Genomic DNA, 15,879 nt, shown 5'->3' on the forward strand with positions numbered 1-15,879 from the left:
GTAAACACTTGAGAACTGGCTGGTATCTGTGATAGTAACGTATGAGGATTGGGTACAACTGGGGTGATTGGATCTAGAACTTTGTTTATTTCTCTTAGATCATGTACCATACGATATTTGGGCATAGAACTCTTATCAAGAGTTCTCTTCTTGACTGGATACAGAGGAGTGTTAGCAGGTGATTGTATCTCTACCAAAACTCCTTTCTCTCTATATCCCTCTATCTGTTTTGTAATCGCTAATTCCTGCTGGGCACTCACAGGGTATTGTCTGAGCTGTGGGAGAACAGTTCCTGGTTGCACAGATAGTTTTACAGGAGCTATATGCAATAATCCCACATCAGTGTCACCCTGTGCCCACAGTGTTTCTGGGATCATTGAGAGGTCTAGATCTGTGGTGTACTCTTTTTCTTCAGTATAATCCTCAAAAGCCTGAATTCTAACATATTGTTCTAATGATTCTGCATCATCAGGGATAGTCAGCATAACTGTGCCATCGTCCCCAAATTTGATGTTAGCTTCTAATTTCTTTAGTACATCAGTTCCTAACAGACATGTTGGGGCACCTCTGGCATACAAAAATCTGGATGCAAAACATTTAGGTCCTAATGAGACCTCTAGGGGCACAGTATATGGCAGTGTTCGAATTACCCCATCATAACCCTCAGCAAAAGTTGTTTGTCCTGAAATATCTTCCGGATTCGGAAGAAAATCTTGATTCAAAATTGAGGAAGTTGCACCTGTATCTATCAAAAATGGAATCTCTCTCCCCCCCACATTCACCTGTATCATAGGTCTTCTAGCTGGTAGGGAAGTTTGTAACACATCGAGTCAATCTGAATCTGGTATGGGACCATCTATGATGGTAGATTTCTGCTGGTTGTCCGTTTGGGGAGGGTTATTTCTGGGAACAAATTTGCCTGACTTTATATCTGCCAACTTCTTCCTGCATTCTCTCTGAAAATGTCCTGGCTTTTTACAGTAGTGGCAAGGAAAATTGTGTCTCACTCTTCCTCCTGTATTAGCTTGTGCTATTCTAACAGGCTTACGATTCTCTCTCATATCCATGGCTATTCCTAAACATCGTTGTTTCACAATATTTGGTTGTTCAATTGTTCTCCAATCTGGAGTAGAGGATTTAAATTTTTCTCTGATTTTCGGATCTAGCCCCTCTATTAATTGTTTTGTAAAAAGTCTCCCTACTGAAGCATCAGTCAAATCCAATCCTTCATCCCTAAAGCTATTTTCTAGTTCTTGACTATATTCTTCAATACTTTGCCCAAATTTCTGCATAATCACACCTGTAGACCCCCTTTCCCTCTGTTTTCCTCTCATGAAAATTATTAATGCCTCTGTGAACTGGGTACCTGATGCTTCTGTCTGTAAGGCACCCCCTTCTGCCACTGGTCTATTGGGCTGTAGGTGTGTCAATAATTCCTGAAAAAGTCCGGGGGACATTTTCATTCTACATAATTCTTCCCCGTCCGCCCAGACCCCAGCATGAGTCTGCATGATTTGTTGTATATACTGCGCAAACCTTATGGGGTATTGAGTGGGATCCGGTGCATTATGTAGGAGGGACATACCCTCGGCAGGGGACCAAGGAAAGTATTGTCTGGTCTGATGATATCTGGTGTTCATTACCCCGTCAGCACCAGCTTCTCTAAAAGGTCTTGGTACTACCCTAACAGGGGCAAGTACAGCGCCATATCTAGGTGTACCACAGGCTAGGCAATCATTTCTCCAATCTGGATTTTGTTGTCCACAGTGTGAACATTCCCATCCTCCTACCCCACCAAGATTGGGATACAAGGCTGGAAATTGTTTTCCTCCTTCTGCTCTTCCAGATGGTACAAATGATTGGGCTTTTGGATCTAGGTAAGGTGGCGGGATTATGTCACAACTTTTTCCCTTCCCCATGATCCATTTGGAAGTGTCTGGATCGTACTTCCAATTCTCCTCTTTAGCTGTTTTTGAGACCTCTATCATACAGTGCATGATTTCTTCCCACCCATTGTCTTTGATAATTCCACCTCGTTCTTTACTCAGTCTTTCCCATTCTGTACTGAACATAAGTGCTTCTGAAATTCCCAATTTTCCTCTTACCGTTCTAATCTGCCTTCTGACTGTCTTTCCACATCTTTCCTGTATGATATCTGCTGCTTCCACTTGTCCTAAGACAGTTTTGGTCTGTTTATTTCCCATTTTTCTTTTCAATATTAGCTATGACTACCCTAGGTGACGTTTGGACAATCACTTACTCTATGGTGATGTCTCGTTGCCTTCTCTCCTAGGGAGCTAAAATATTGAAGGACTTGTCTGCTCCGTTTCTTCTAATATGCAGGACGTACTTAAGTGCTATTATGCACACAAACAGACCCAGCAACACCATACAGATCACAAAACTTTCTGTGTCAGTTAGCATACTTGTCCCAGGCTCATGATTCCGCGTCCTGGGCTCATTCTATCAAACCTTATCCAGAAATGAAGGAGGTTAAGCACTTAATTGAGAGTCAAGCATGGGCGGAGGTCTCCCAGAAGGACGCAACAACATGACCCAGTTAGGCTGACTTTCGTGTATAAGGCTTATACCCCAACTATTTCGGCTTATTTTTCTACGCACTTTTGCTCTTCTTTCACAACATACCACAACCTTCACACTGTTCACACACTGCCAGGGACAGGACTCATAAGTCTATACAATATGGTAACCCGAGTTTTATAGGTATCTACTCACTACTAGACTAACCCAGCGTGACACGGCTCATAGAGATCTTTCGGATAATACAGGGCAGATAAAAGAGAACTAATAATGTCTCTTACCTGGCCAGGTTTTTCAGTTCATTTGCCGTCCATTATCCCAGATCTCCGTTGTCCGTATCCGCAGGTAAATCTCGAGCAAATACTCTTATCTCAGGTCCCTGTTCGGGCGCCAAAGAAATGTTAAGTCCTTCTCAGTCCCTGGCTTACTGGAGGTAAGCTTCCAGGTAAATGACACGCAAACAAAGCATTGTGTGATCATATACAGGGGAAGCTCAGGAGCGCGTCTGACTCTCTGGGCTTTACCCCTCCTTTATAAAGAAAAAGAGTTATGCATTTGCAGACATGCGCACAAGCGCTCATTATTTCACATTCTCTTACAAAGCTTATCTATACTGTGAAATTTACAACCTCTAGTATGTAGGTAAAAGGCTATAATAACAGAAGGAATGCGTGCATAAAAAGGAAATGTCAACTTTGCTCTACTTTCTTGCTGATAAGCCAGACGTCTCAGCAGAAAGACATAATGGATTCTTTCAGTCTAATCTCTACAATTATGATACCTTCATAGCCTTCCCGTGTGCAGCATGACACCCCCATAGCCTTCACATGTGCAGCATGTCATCCCCATAGCCTCCCCATGTGCTGCATGTCACCCCCATAGAATACCCATGTTCACCCCCATAGAATCCCCATGTTCACCCCATAGAATCCCCATGTTCACCCCATAGAATCCCCATGTTCACCCCATAGAATCCCCATGTTCACCACATACTGTAGAATCCCCATGTTCACCCCCATAGAATCCCCATGTCCACCCGCATAGAATCCCCATGTTCACCCCATAGAATCCCCATGTTCACCCCATAGAATCCCATGTTGACCCCCATTGAATCCCCATGTTCACCCCCATAGAATCCCCATGTTCACCCCATAGAATCCCCATGTTCACCCCATAGAATCCCCATGTTCACCCCATAGAATCCCCATGTTCACCACATACTGTAGAATCCCCATGTTCACCCCCATAGAATCCCCATGTCCACCCGCATAGAATCCCCATGTTCACCCGCATAGAATCCCCATGTTCACCCGCATAGAATCCCCATGTTCACCCGCATAGAATCCCCATGTTCACCCGCATAGAATCTCCATGTTCACCCCATAGAATCCCCATGTTCACCCGCATAGAATCCCCATGTTCACCCCCCATAGAATCCCCATGTTCACCCCCCATAGAATCCCCATGTTCACCCCCCATAGAATCCCCATGTTCACCCCCCATAGAATCCCCATGTTCACCCCCCATAGAATCCCCATGTTCACCCCCCATGGAATCCCCATGTTCACCCCCCATGGAATCCCCATGTTCACCCCCCATGGAATCCCCATGTTCACCCCCCATGGAATCCCCATGTTCACCCCCCATGGAATCCCCATGTTCACCCCCCATGGAATCCCCATGTTCACCCCCATAGAATCCCCATGTTCACCCCATAGAATCCCCATGTTCACCCGCATAGAATCCCCATGTTCACCCCATAGAATCCCCATGTTCACCCCCAAAGAATCCCCATGTTCACCCGCATAGAATCCCCATGTTCACCCCATAGAATCCCCATGTTCACCCGCATAGAATCCCCATGTTCACCCCATAGAATCCCCATGTTCACCCCATAGAATCCCCATGTTCTCCCCATAGAATCCCCATGTTCACCACATACTGTAGAATCCCCATGTTCACCCCCATAGAATCCCCATGTTCACCCGCATAGAATCCCCATGTTCACCCGCATAGAATCCCCATGTTCACCCGCATAGAATCCCCATGTTCACCCACATAGAATCCCCATGTTCACCCGCATAGAATCTCCATGTTCACCCCATAGAATCCCCATGTTCACCCGCATAGAATCCCCATGTTCACCCCCCATAGAATCCCCATGTTCACCCCCCATAGAATCCCCATGTTCACCCCCCATAGAATCCCCATGTTCACCCCCCATAGAATCCCCATGTTCACCCCCCATAGAATCCCCATGTTCACCCCCCATGGAATCCCCATGTTCACCCCCCATGGAATCCCCATGTTCACCCCCCATGGAATCCCCATGTTCACCCCCCATGGAATCCCCATGTTCACCCCCCATGGAATCCCCATGTTCACCCCCATAGAATCCCCATGTTCACCCCATAGAATCCCCATGTTCACCCGCATAGAATCCCCATGTTCACCCCATAGAATCCCCATGTTCACCCCCAAAGAATCCCCATGTTCACCCGCATAGAATCCCCATGTTCACCCCATAGAATCCCCATGTTCACCCCATAGAATCCCCATGTTCACCCGCATAGAATCCCCATGTTCACCCCATAGAATCCCCATGTTCACCCCCCATGGAATCCCCATGTTGACCCCCATAGAATCCCATGTTGACCCCCATAGAATCCCCATGTTCACCCCATAGAATCCCCATGTTCACCCGCATAGAATCCCCATGTTCACCCCATAGAATCCCCATGTTCACCCCATAGAATCCCCATGTTCACCCCATAGAATCCCCATGTTCACCCCATAGAATCCCCATGTTCACCCCATAGAATCCCCATGTTCACCCCATAGAATCACCATGTTCACCCGCATAGAATCCCCATGTTCACCCCCATAGAATCCCCATGTTCACCCCCCATAGAATGTACAGCATGAGCCCCAGTTTCCCCATATACTGCATGAGGCCCCGCACAGCCTCCACATAAACTGCATGAGCCCCACACAGCCGTCTTATATACAGCATGAGCCCCACAGTCTCTCTACATACTGAATGAGGCACCACACAGCCTCCCATATACTGCATGAGGCCCCCACAGCCTCCCCATATACTGATTGAGCCCCACACAGCCTCCCCATATATTGCATGACAGTATACAGCCTTCCCATAGCCTCATCATGTGCAGCATGTCACCCCCATAGCCTCCCCATGTGCAGCATGATACCTTCATAGCCTTCCCGTGTGCAGCATGACACCCCCATAGCCTTCACATGTGCAGCATGTCATCCCCATAGCCTCCCCATGTGCTGCATGTCACCCCCATAGAATACCCATGTTCACCCCCATAGAATCCCCATGTTCACCCCATAGAATCCCCATGTTCACCCCATAGAATCCCCATGTTCACCCCCATAGAATCCCCATGTTCACCCCATAGAATCCCCATGTTCACCCAATAGAATCCCCATGTTCACCCCATAGAATCCCCATGTTCACCCCATAGAATCCCCATGTTCACCCCATAGAATCCCCATGTTCACCCCCATAGAATCCCCATGTTCACCCCCATAGAATCCCCATGTTCACCCCCATAGAATCCCCATGTTCACCCGCATAGAATCCCCATGTTCACCCGCATAGAATCCCCATGTTCACCCGCATAGAATCCCCATGTTCATCCGCATAGAATCCCCATGTTCACCCGCATAGAATCCCCATGTTCACCCACATAGAATCTCCATGTTCACCCCATAGAATCCCCATGTTCACCCGCATAGAATCCCCATGTTCACCCGCATAGAATCCCCATGTTCACCCCCCATAGAATCCCCATGTTCACCCTCCATGGAATCCCCATGTTCACCCCCATATAATCCCCATGTTCACCCCATAGAATCCCATGTTGACCCCCATAGAATCCCCATATTCACCCCCATAGAATCCCCATGTTCACCCCCATAGAATCCCCATGTTCACCCCCATAGAATCCCCATGTTCACCCCCATAGAATCCCCATGTTCACCCCCATAGAATCCCCATGTTCACCCCCATAGAATCCCCATGTTCACCCCCATAGAATCCCCATGTTCACCCCCATAGAATCCCCATGTTCACCACCAAAGAATCCCCATGTTCACCACCAAAGAATCCCCATGTTCACCACCAAAGAATCCCCATGTTCACCCCATAGAATCCCCATGTTCACCCCATAGAATCCCCATGTTCACCCCATAGAATCCCCATGTTCACCCCATAGAATCCCCATGTTCACCCCATAGAATCCCCATGTTCACCCCCATAGAATCCCCATGTTCACCCCCCATAGAATCCCCATGTTCACCCCCAAAGAATCCCCATGTTCACCCCCAAAGAATCCCCATGTTCACCCGCATAGAATCCCCATGTTCACCCGCATAGAATCCCCATGTTCACCCGCATAGAATCCCCATGTTCACCCCATAGAATCCCCATGTTCACCCCCCATGGAATCCCCATGTTGACCCCCATAGAATCCCATGTTCACCCCCATTGAATCCCCATGTTCACCCCCATAGAATCCCCATGTTCACCCCATAGAATCCCCATGTTCACCCCATAGAATCCCCATGTTCACCCCATAGAATCCCCATGTTCACCACATACTGTAGAATCCCCATGTTCACCCCCATAGAATCCCCATGTTCACCCGCATAGAATCCCCATGTTCACCCGCATAGAATCCCCATGTTCACCCGCATAGAATCCCCATGTTCACCCACATAGAATCCCCATGTTCACCCGCATAGAATCTCCATGTTCACCCCATAGAATCCCCATGTTCACCCGCATAGAATCCCCATGTTCACCCCCCATAGAATCCCCATGTTCACCCCCCATAGAATCCCCATGTTCACCCCCCATAGAATCCCCATGTTCACCCCCCATAGAATCCCCATGTTCACCCCCCATAGAATCCCCATGTTCACCCCCCATGGAATCCCCATGTTCACCCCCCATGGAATCCCCATGTTCACCCCCCATGGAATCCCCATGTTCACCCCCCATGGAATCCCCATGTTCACCCCCCATGGAATCCCCATGTTCACCCCCATAGAATCCCCATGTTCACCCCATAGAATCCCCATGTTCACCCGCATAGAATCCCCATGTTCACCCCATAGAATCCCCATGTTCACCCCCAAAGAATCCCCATGTTCACCCGCATAGAATCCCCATGTTCACCCCATAGAATCCCCATGTTCACCCGCATAGAATCCCCATGTTCACCCCATAGAATCCCCATGTTCACCCCCCATGGAATCCCCATGTTGACCCCCATAGAATCCCATGTTGACCCCCATTGAATCCCCATGTTCACCCCCATAGAATCCCCATGTTCACCCCATAGAATCCCCATGTTCACCCCATAGAATCCCCATGTTCACCCCATAGAATCCCCATGTTCACCCCATAGAATCCCCATGTTCACCCCATAGAATCCCCATGTTCACCCCCATAGAATCCCCATGTTCACCCGCATAGAATCCCCATGTTCACCCGCATAGAATCCCCCATGTTCACCCGCATAGAATCCCCATGTTCACCCGCATAGAATCCCCATGTTCACCCGCATAGAATCCCCATGTTCACCCACATAGAATCCCCATGTTCACCCGCATAGAATCTCCATGTTCACCCCATAGAATCCCCATGTTCACCCGCATAGAATCCCCATGTTCACCCCCCATAGAATCCCCATGTTCACCCCCCATAGAATCCCCATGTTCACCCCCCATAGAATCCCCATGTTCACCCCCCATAGAATCCCCATGTTCACCCCCCATAGAATCCCCATGTTCACCCCCCATAGAATCCCCATGTTCACCCCCCATGGAATCCCCATGTTCACCCCCCATGGAATCCCCATGTTCACCCCCCATGGAATCCCCATGTTCACCCCCCATGGAATCCCCATGTTCACCCCCCATGGAATCCCCATGTTCACCCCCATAGAATCCCCATGTTCACCCCATAGAATCCCCATGTTCACCCGCATAGAATCCCCATGTTCACCCCATAGAATCCCCATGTTCACCCCCAAAGAATCCCCATGTTCACCCGCATAGAATCCCCATGTTCACCCCATAGAATCCCCATGTTCACCCGCATAGAATCCCCATGTTCACCCCATAGAATCCCCATGTTCACCCCCCATGGAATCCCCATGTTGACCCCCATAGAATCCCATGTTGACCCCCATTGAATCCCCATGTTCACCCCCATAGAATCCCCATGTTCACCCCATAGAATCCCCATGTTCACCCCATAGAATCCCCATGTTCACCCCATAGAATCCCCATGTTCACCCCATAGAATCCCCATGTTCACCCCATAGAATCCCCATGTTCACCCCCCATGGAATCCCCATGTTGACTTCCATAGAATCCCATGTTGACCCCCATTGAATCCCCATGTTCACCCCCATAGAATCCCCATGTTCACCCCCATAGAATCCCCATGTTCACCCCCATAGAATCCCCATGTTCACCCCCATAGAATCCCCATGTTCACCCCCATAGAATCCCCATGTTCACCCCCATAGAATCCCCATGTTCACCCCCATAGAATCCCCATGTTCACCCCCATAGAATCCCCATGTTCACCCCCATAGAATCCCCATGTTCACCCCCATAGAATCCCCATGTTCACCCCATAGAATCCCCATGTTCACCCGCATAGAATCCCCATGTTCACCCCCCATAGAATCCCCATGTTCACCCCCCATAGTATCCCCATGTTCACCCCCCATAGAATCCCCATGTTCACCCCCCATAGAATCCCCATGTTCACCCCCCATGGAATCCCCATGTTGACCCCCATAGAATCCCATGTTGACCCCCATAGAATCCCCATGTTCACCCCCATAGAATCCCCATGTTCACCCCAATAGAATCCCCATGTTCACCCCCATAGAATCCCCATGTTCACCCCCATAGAATCCCCATGTTCACCACCAAAGAATCCCCATGTTCACCCGCATGGAATCCCCATGTTCACCCGCATGGAATCCCCATGTTCACCCGCATGGAATCCCCATGTTCACCCGCATGGAATCCCCATGTTCACCCGCATGGAATCCCCATGTTCACCCGCATGGAATCCCCATGTTCACCCGCATGGAATCCCCATGTTCACCCCATAGAATCCCCATGTTCACCACCAAAGAATCGGCATGTTCACCCCATAGAATCCCCACGTTCACCCCATAGAATCCCCACGTTCACCCCATAGAATCCCACGTTCACCCCATAGAATCCCCACGTTCACCCCATAGAATCCCCACGTTTACCCCCATAGAATCCCCACGTTTACCCCCATAGAATCCCCATGTTTACCCCCATAGAATCCCCACGTTTACCCCCATAGAATCCCCACGTTTACCCCCATAGAATCCCCACGTTTACCCCCATAGAATCCCCACGTTTACCCCCATAGAATCCCCACGTTTACCCCCATAGAATCCCCACGTTTACCCCCATAGAATCCCCACGTTTACCCCCATAGAATCCCCACGTTCACCCCCATAGAATCCCCACGTTCACCCCCATAGAATCCCCACGTTCACCCCCATAGAATCCCCACGTTCACCCCATAGAATCCCCACGTTCACCCCATAGAATCCCCACGTTCACCCCCATAGAATCCCCACGTTCACCCCCATAGAATCCCCACGTTCACCCCCATAGAATCCCCACGTTTACCCCCATAGAATCCCCACGTTTACCCCCATACAATCCCCACGTTTACCCCCATAGAATCCCCACGTTTACCCCCATAGAATCCCCACGTTTACCCCCATAGAATCCCCACGTTTACCCCCATAGAATCCCCACGTTTACCCCCATAGAATCCCCACGTTTACCCCCATAGAATCCCCATGTTCACCCCCATAGAATCCCCATGTTCATACACATGAAAAAAAAAACAAAACCACCACATACTCACCTCGGTCCCGTTCCCATGCGCCCTGCTTCTGTTGCTGTCACCGATGCACTGACTCTCCGGTGGTACACATGACGTTATCGCATCAGCTGTTTCACAGGCTGATTGGTGGAGGAAGTGGCCGGAGGCCCCTCCTCCACCAATGCTTACTGCGGGAGACAGGAAGCGAGCGGGCAGGCACGGTGCGGCCTGCGGACCTCAGGTTTTCAGCCCCATGGCTGTCTCGGTCTGCGGGCCGGACTGAGACAGCCAGAGGGCCGGATGTGGCCCGTGGGCCGCACTTTGCCCAGGTCTGCTCTAGTAGGAGCTAAGAAGGAATATGTAATGAGAAAGTGATCTAACGTATAAATGAGGTTTTTATGTTAAAGTACCACTGCGGAGTATATTTTATTTCACCACTGGAGTGGTATCTGTAATGTAAGTTCCCTTTGTATAGGAAATACTCACCGGTGGCCGTCTTCTACTGTTTTCAGTGCCGTTCCGGTCCCTCTCCATTATCTTGTGACTGAAGCTGTGGCTGACCAGACGGCACTGCTGACGGTCACTATTAATGAGCTGTGACTCTCGGCCCGCCCAGCAAACTCTAGAGTGCTCAGCCTAATAACAAGTCCAGCCACATGGCGCAGAAGAGGAGCGGAGCGGCACTGGGAATAGCAGAAGACGGCAACTGGTAACACAAACAGGGAACATATATTACTGATACCTATCCAGTGGTGAGATAAAAAAAAAACCCTTGAGTGGTCTTTTAATTGTATGTTACTTAATAGATAATGGTTTTTATGCAGAGTTTCCACATCATTGGCTATTAACTTTTTTTTAACAATGGCCACTATGCCGAATACTAGACTTACAATTCCTGTCCTGAACAGAAGACTTTTCATCAGTCTCATTATTATCGCACACAGGAGTATAATGTAAGGTAACACCTCTGTATGCAGTAGGTAACACAGGATCCAACATTCAAAATAAGTGATGACACTGCTCACCACCTCCTCCTCCCTGCACAATGACCTATTGCGTCATGTAATATTACATTTCTTGGTTATCCCGTATAATGCAAGGCCTGTAAATTGTACTTTGACTGCCATGACCAACATATCTGGTGCCATATGAGTATATCAACAGAATGTCTATATGGAATGTTGCTTACAGTGTATGGGGCCAGCTGTGTACATGCCGGGCAGCGGCAGAAATGACAACATGCAGTCACAGGGGTGTGTGAGGGTGGCACAACTTGTAGACAGGCTTATAGTACGAACATCTACAGTATTAGTACATTGTTGGCAGTACAATTAGAAGTGAATTAACCAGCACCAACGTGAGCAGGCTTTTTAAAGGGAATCTGTCTCTATGTTTTGCTGCCCCATCTGAGATGATGTTGGAGCAGAGACCCTGATTCCAGTTACGTGTGACTTTATAGGCTGCTTGCTGCAGTTTTGAGAAAACCAGTTTTATCTGCAGCAGATCTAGCAGTTCTCTGCTGAGCTCTGTATAACCCCGTCCACACCACTGATTGGCAGCTTTCTGTGTACACTGTGCATAGGCAGAAATAAGCCAATCAGTGGTAAGGAAGAGGTTAAACAGAGCTCATGAAAATGGAGGACTACATGGCCACAGATTTACTAGTCCTCTAGTGCTGATAAAACAGTGATTTTATCAAAACTACAGCAAGCGATTGATGGAATCATTGATGGAATCATTGGCTCTTTCTCTACTTCATGCTGCTCTCAGAATAGGAGGCAAAAACCCAGTGATAGATTCCCTTTTCATAAGCAACACAGTATATTGGCACACCTTTAGTAAATTGTATCCTTCTACGACAGTGCTCAGCCACAATACATAGATGCTCAAAGTCTCCATATATTAGAATGAAAGCATTGTGGCTTGTAACGCCAGAGGAAGCACATATTTGGTGCGAAACAGCCGGTGACTTTTTATGTGACCAGTGCTACCTCCTTGTGACCACGCACTGTTGGTTTATGGAATATAGCTCCGTTACTGAGCTCACCCGGGGAAGTGTCACCTTTCTTCCATGTTGAGATTAGTAAATGGCTAGGTTGCGTTGGATATAAATATCTGCACTTCCTCTTATGTAGATTTTCTTGCTGAGTCACCTATATTTAGGTTTTCATCTATTGCAAAAACTGCAACATCATTTTTTTTTTTGCTCTTGATAGAACAAATGAGTCGCTCATGTGCAGAATATTTCAGTGCAAATCGATAACAAGCTCTTTAATTTCAAAACAGGCCAACAGAGATGCAGTTATCAGCCGGGCTCCAGACCAGAAGGAAGACCGCGCTGTGAGCCTTCAAAATGCCTCTGGGGTCTATGATCTGCTAAGCATCACGATGGCCAGAAGAGGGCAGTATGCCATGCTGTCTGAGGTACTGTGATCTATTCTATAAAAATGCAGCCTATGCCTGTGCAAGGCTTGAAGCTCTTGTCTATCTGCTACAGCAAAGATATAATATGATATGATCGGAGTAAGATCTCATGCACAATGCAGAGCCATGTGCGCAGACGCTGTATGGATGCGCATGGGGTCTTTGGAGCTCTACATGAAGTCATAGCCTTTCTATTTGCCGTTGTATACTGCCTGTGTACTGCCTTACGATTATGTTGGTCGACATTGTGCCATCAACGCACCACTGACCCATCGAGCAAAGGCCTGGAGGTGACCTATAGTATCTGGCACCGAAATTTTAGCACCAAGATCCTTTAAAAGGGTTTGTTTCTAATTATCATAAATGGTTAAAAAAATGCTATTTTCATCCAAGGTTTTAAAAATCTAGTCCACTCTCAAGAATAAAATGATTTTTAATTTTATTGTACATAGCTCATTGCCTGCAGTCTATCAAGGGTGGCTGGTCTCCTTGGCAAGGAGTTTGTAATGATACATTACTCAGCTCTGCTGTATCATTAGATAGTAGCTGCAGTGATCAGCGAGGAGAGGAGGGCGTGTTCTTGTCTCCTCTACATGATGTTACCTGCTTATGATTGGTCAACCTCATGCAGGGGAAAAAGTGCAGGCAGAAATCTCTGGTAATGCCCAGTTGAACGTAAACTTTACAAGTTAATATCTCAGGAACGGAGAAGGAAAATTAAAAAATAATTGTGTTTTTCTCAGCTCTGCGGCCACTGTTCCATGATTTGGTTAGTTTAACATACTCAGACTCGTACAAGGTCCTCTATAACGACACATAGGAATAATATCAAATCTACTTACATCAGTTTGTTGATGGTTTGCAGAATTTTTTTTCAACCGCTGCACTGAGCAACAATGGACTAAAAAGAAGTGAAAACATAACAATTAGTAGTCTGTGTATTAGAATGAATCTAGATTTACACTTTGCTGATTATATAGTGAATGGTAATCATAGATGTTTCACTTGTGGTTCTTTTTCTTTCAGTGTTTGGAGAGAGCCATGAAATTTGCATTTGGAGAATTTCATCTCTGGTATCAGTTGGCGTTATCAATGATGTCCTGTGGCAAGGTAAAGTTGTCAGATCCTGTATTAGCTACGTGTTATATTTGCTAAATGTTAAACATGTTAATGTTTTCTACTACTCTAACGCAGTTGCTGGTTTTGTCATAAATGCCAATAGATAATCCCTCTAAAATCCTTTTATATCTTTTCCTGCCAAGTTTCATGCTGTTTTATGCCTTTCTGCTTTGCTTCCTGTGCCCTGTCATCAGCTCTGTGGTCAGAGCCATCACTTCCTTTTCAGAATCCTCTATTCTGACTACATTTCCTATCAGCCCTTGTGCTGGGCTGCAAGCCAGCAGTGAGCACAGACCTCTAGCTGCGCCGAAACCTCTTCCACTCCAACTCCCAGTCTCACACACAGCATCAGCACAATCTTGTGTACAGAACACTACTGCCTGTCGTGTCAAAAAAATGCTATTACTCTGCAGATATTGGGTTAAACTTCAGATTAATACCGTTGTGAACCTGCCCGCTTCTGGCACTTAGATCCCTACTGCTGGGAGGAAATTAATTTTATTCCTCCCGTTAACGTATGAGTTTCAGCCACGGGGTTGACGCCGGCACAAATTCACTCACCGCTATGTGTTTACAGAGCAGCAGCTGTAACTGCGTCCCCGGCCTTGATTGACAGCCGGCCCTAATGATGAGCGAACTGTTAGTCAGTGCTGGAGGCACGGTTAAACCCACTGCTCTCTGTATACAGAGCGCTGGCTGAACCCTTCCTGGCACTGCCCCGGTGACTGAAACCCGAATGTTACTGGGCTGAATAAAGTTCATTTCCTCCCGGCAGCGGGGCTCTCCGTACTGGCGCTGGGCAGGTTTAGAATGCTATAAACCTATAGATTAACCCAGGTTAATAGCGTTTTTTCATGTGACCGGTTCTCTTTAACATGATTTTCCCAACATCATAAATGGATAAAATTGCGAAGTGCTTATACTTCTCAATTTTCTTGTTATTCAAAATCCTCTCCATTCTCAGGAAATTAGATATGTTAAATTTCAGTGTCTACTGCATGTTGCCTAATTTTGCACACCTGCTCCGGGTATCACCAGGCTCTGCTTCCTTCACCTCATTCTGCTGCCGTCTGTTGTACTCCACATTGGGTTTTGCAGGTTGCCCGGTGTGGCTAAGTGTAATTATCTCACTAGGCCTTTTAAGACTCATTACAACACACACCGGTGTCTTAGGATTGAGACTAAAGACTTCCGATTAGTGCACTTCACCTTCTGTGCACACTGTGCTTTAAGTTTCTTCAATCTGTTCTGTTTTCCACGTCATCCATCTTGCTGCTCCCAAGATTCTTAAGTGTGCCTATTCTTCGCTTCCTGCTTGCCGCACCAATGCCCGGGGTCATTATGCCCACCTGAACCCGAGCCTAAAGACCTAAGATACCTCTGTAATCTATCAGAAGTGGTTGGTCTCCTAGTCAAGGATTGCAGATCTCACAAGCTGTTTGCTATAGAGCTTGTAAGCATTGTTCTGGAACCATCTTGGCAAAGCTGCCTCTGCTTGTAGCATCAGAGAACGCACAGTTTAGGCCAATGGCACAAGCAGAAAGTTAGGAAACAGAGGAGTAGTTCAGTCCTGAACGCTGATCTTGAGGCTATCCCTTTAATGAGCATGCTCTCATCATGGCAAAGGTCGTTGTGAAGGGAGAGGGAGAAGGTGAGCTGTGACATCCTCTATTGTGAATGATGGATCCTGTGTTATCTCCTGTCTATAGAGGTGTTACCTGTGATGTATCATCATGTGTCATGATAATAATGAGACTGCTGAAAAGTCATCAGGGAGAACAGCAATTCTGGGTCTGGTATTAGGCCTGGTGGCCACTGTGAAAATTGATAGATCTCGGGTTTTTTTTCTATATAGTCCTATAAAA

At 47.4% G+C, this 15,879-nt stretch overlaps 1 protein-coding gene across 3 annotated transcripts in view; it reads left to right on the forward strand.

The window, feature by feature from the left end:
* The window catches only part of TTC7A (tetratricopeptide repeat domain 7A), a 390,080-nt gene that overhangs the window by 116,630 nt on the left and 257,571 nt on the right, over window positions 1-15,879 (forward strand). For all 3 annotated transcript variants that reach the window (XM_077282426.1, XM_077282427.1, XM_077282428.1), the window contains 2 exons: window positions 12,758-12,895; window positions 13,922-14,005. In XM_077282426.1, coding sequence (XP_077138541.1) covers window positions 12,758-12,895; window positions 13,922-14,005 — 222 coding nt within the window. The remainder of the gene's footprint in view (window positions 1-12,757; window positions 12,896-13,921; window positions 14,006-15,879) is intronic.

This window comes from Ranitomeya variabilis, chromosome 2, assembly GCF_051348905.1.
Source record: "Ranitomeya variabilis isolate aRanVar5 chromosome 2, aRanVar5.hap1, whole genome shotgun sequence".
NCBI lineage: Eukaryota > Metazoa > Chordata > Amphibia > Anura > Dendrobatidae > Ranitomeya > Ranitomeya variabilis.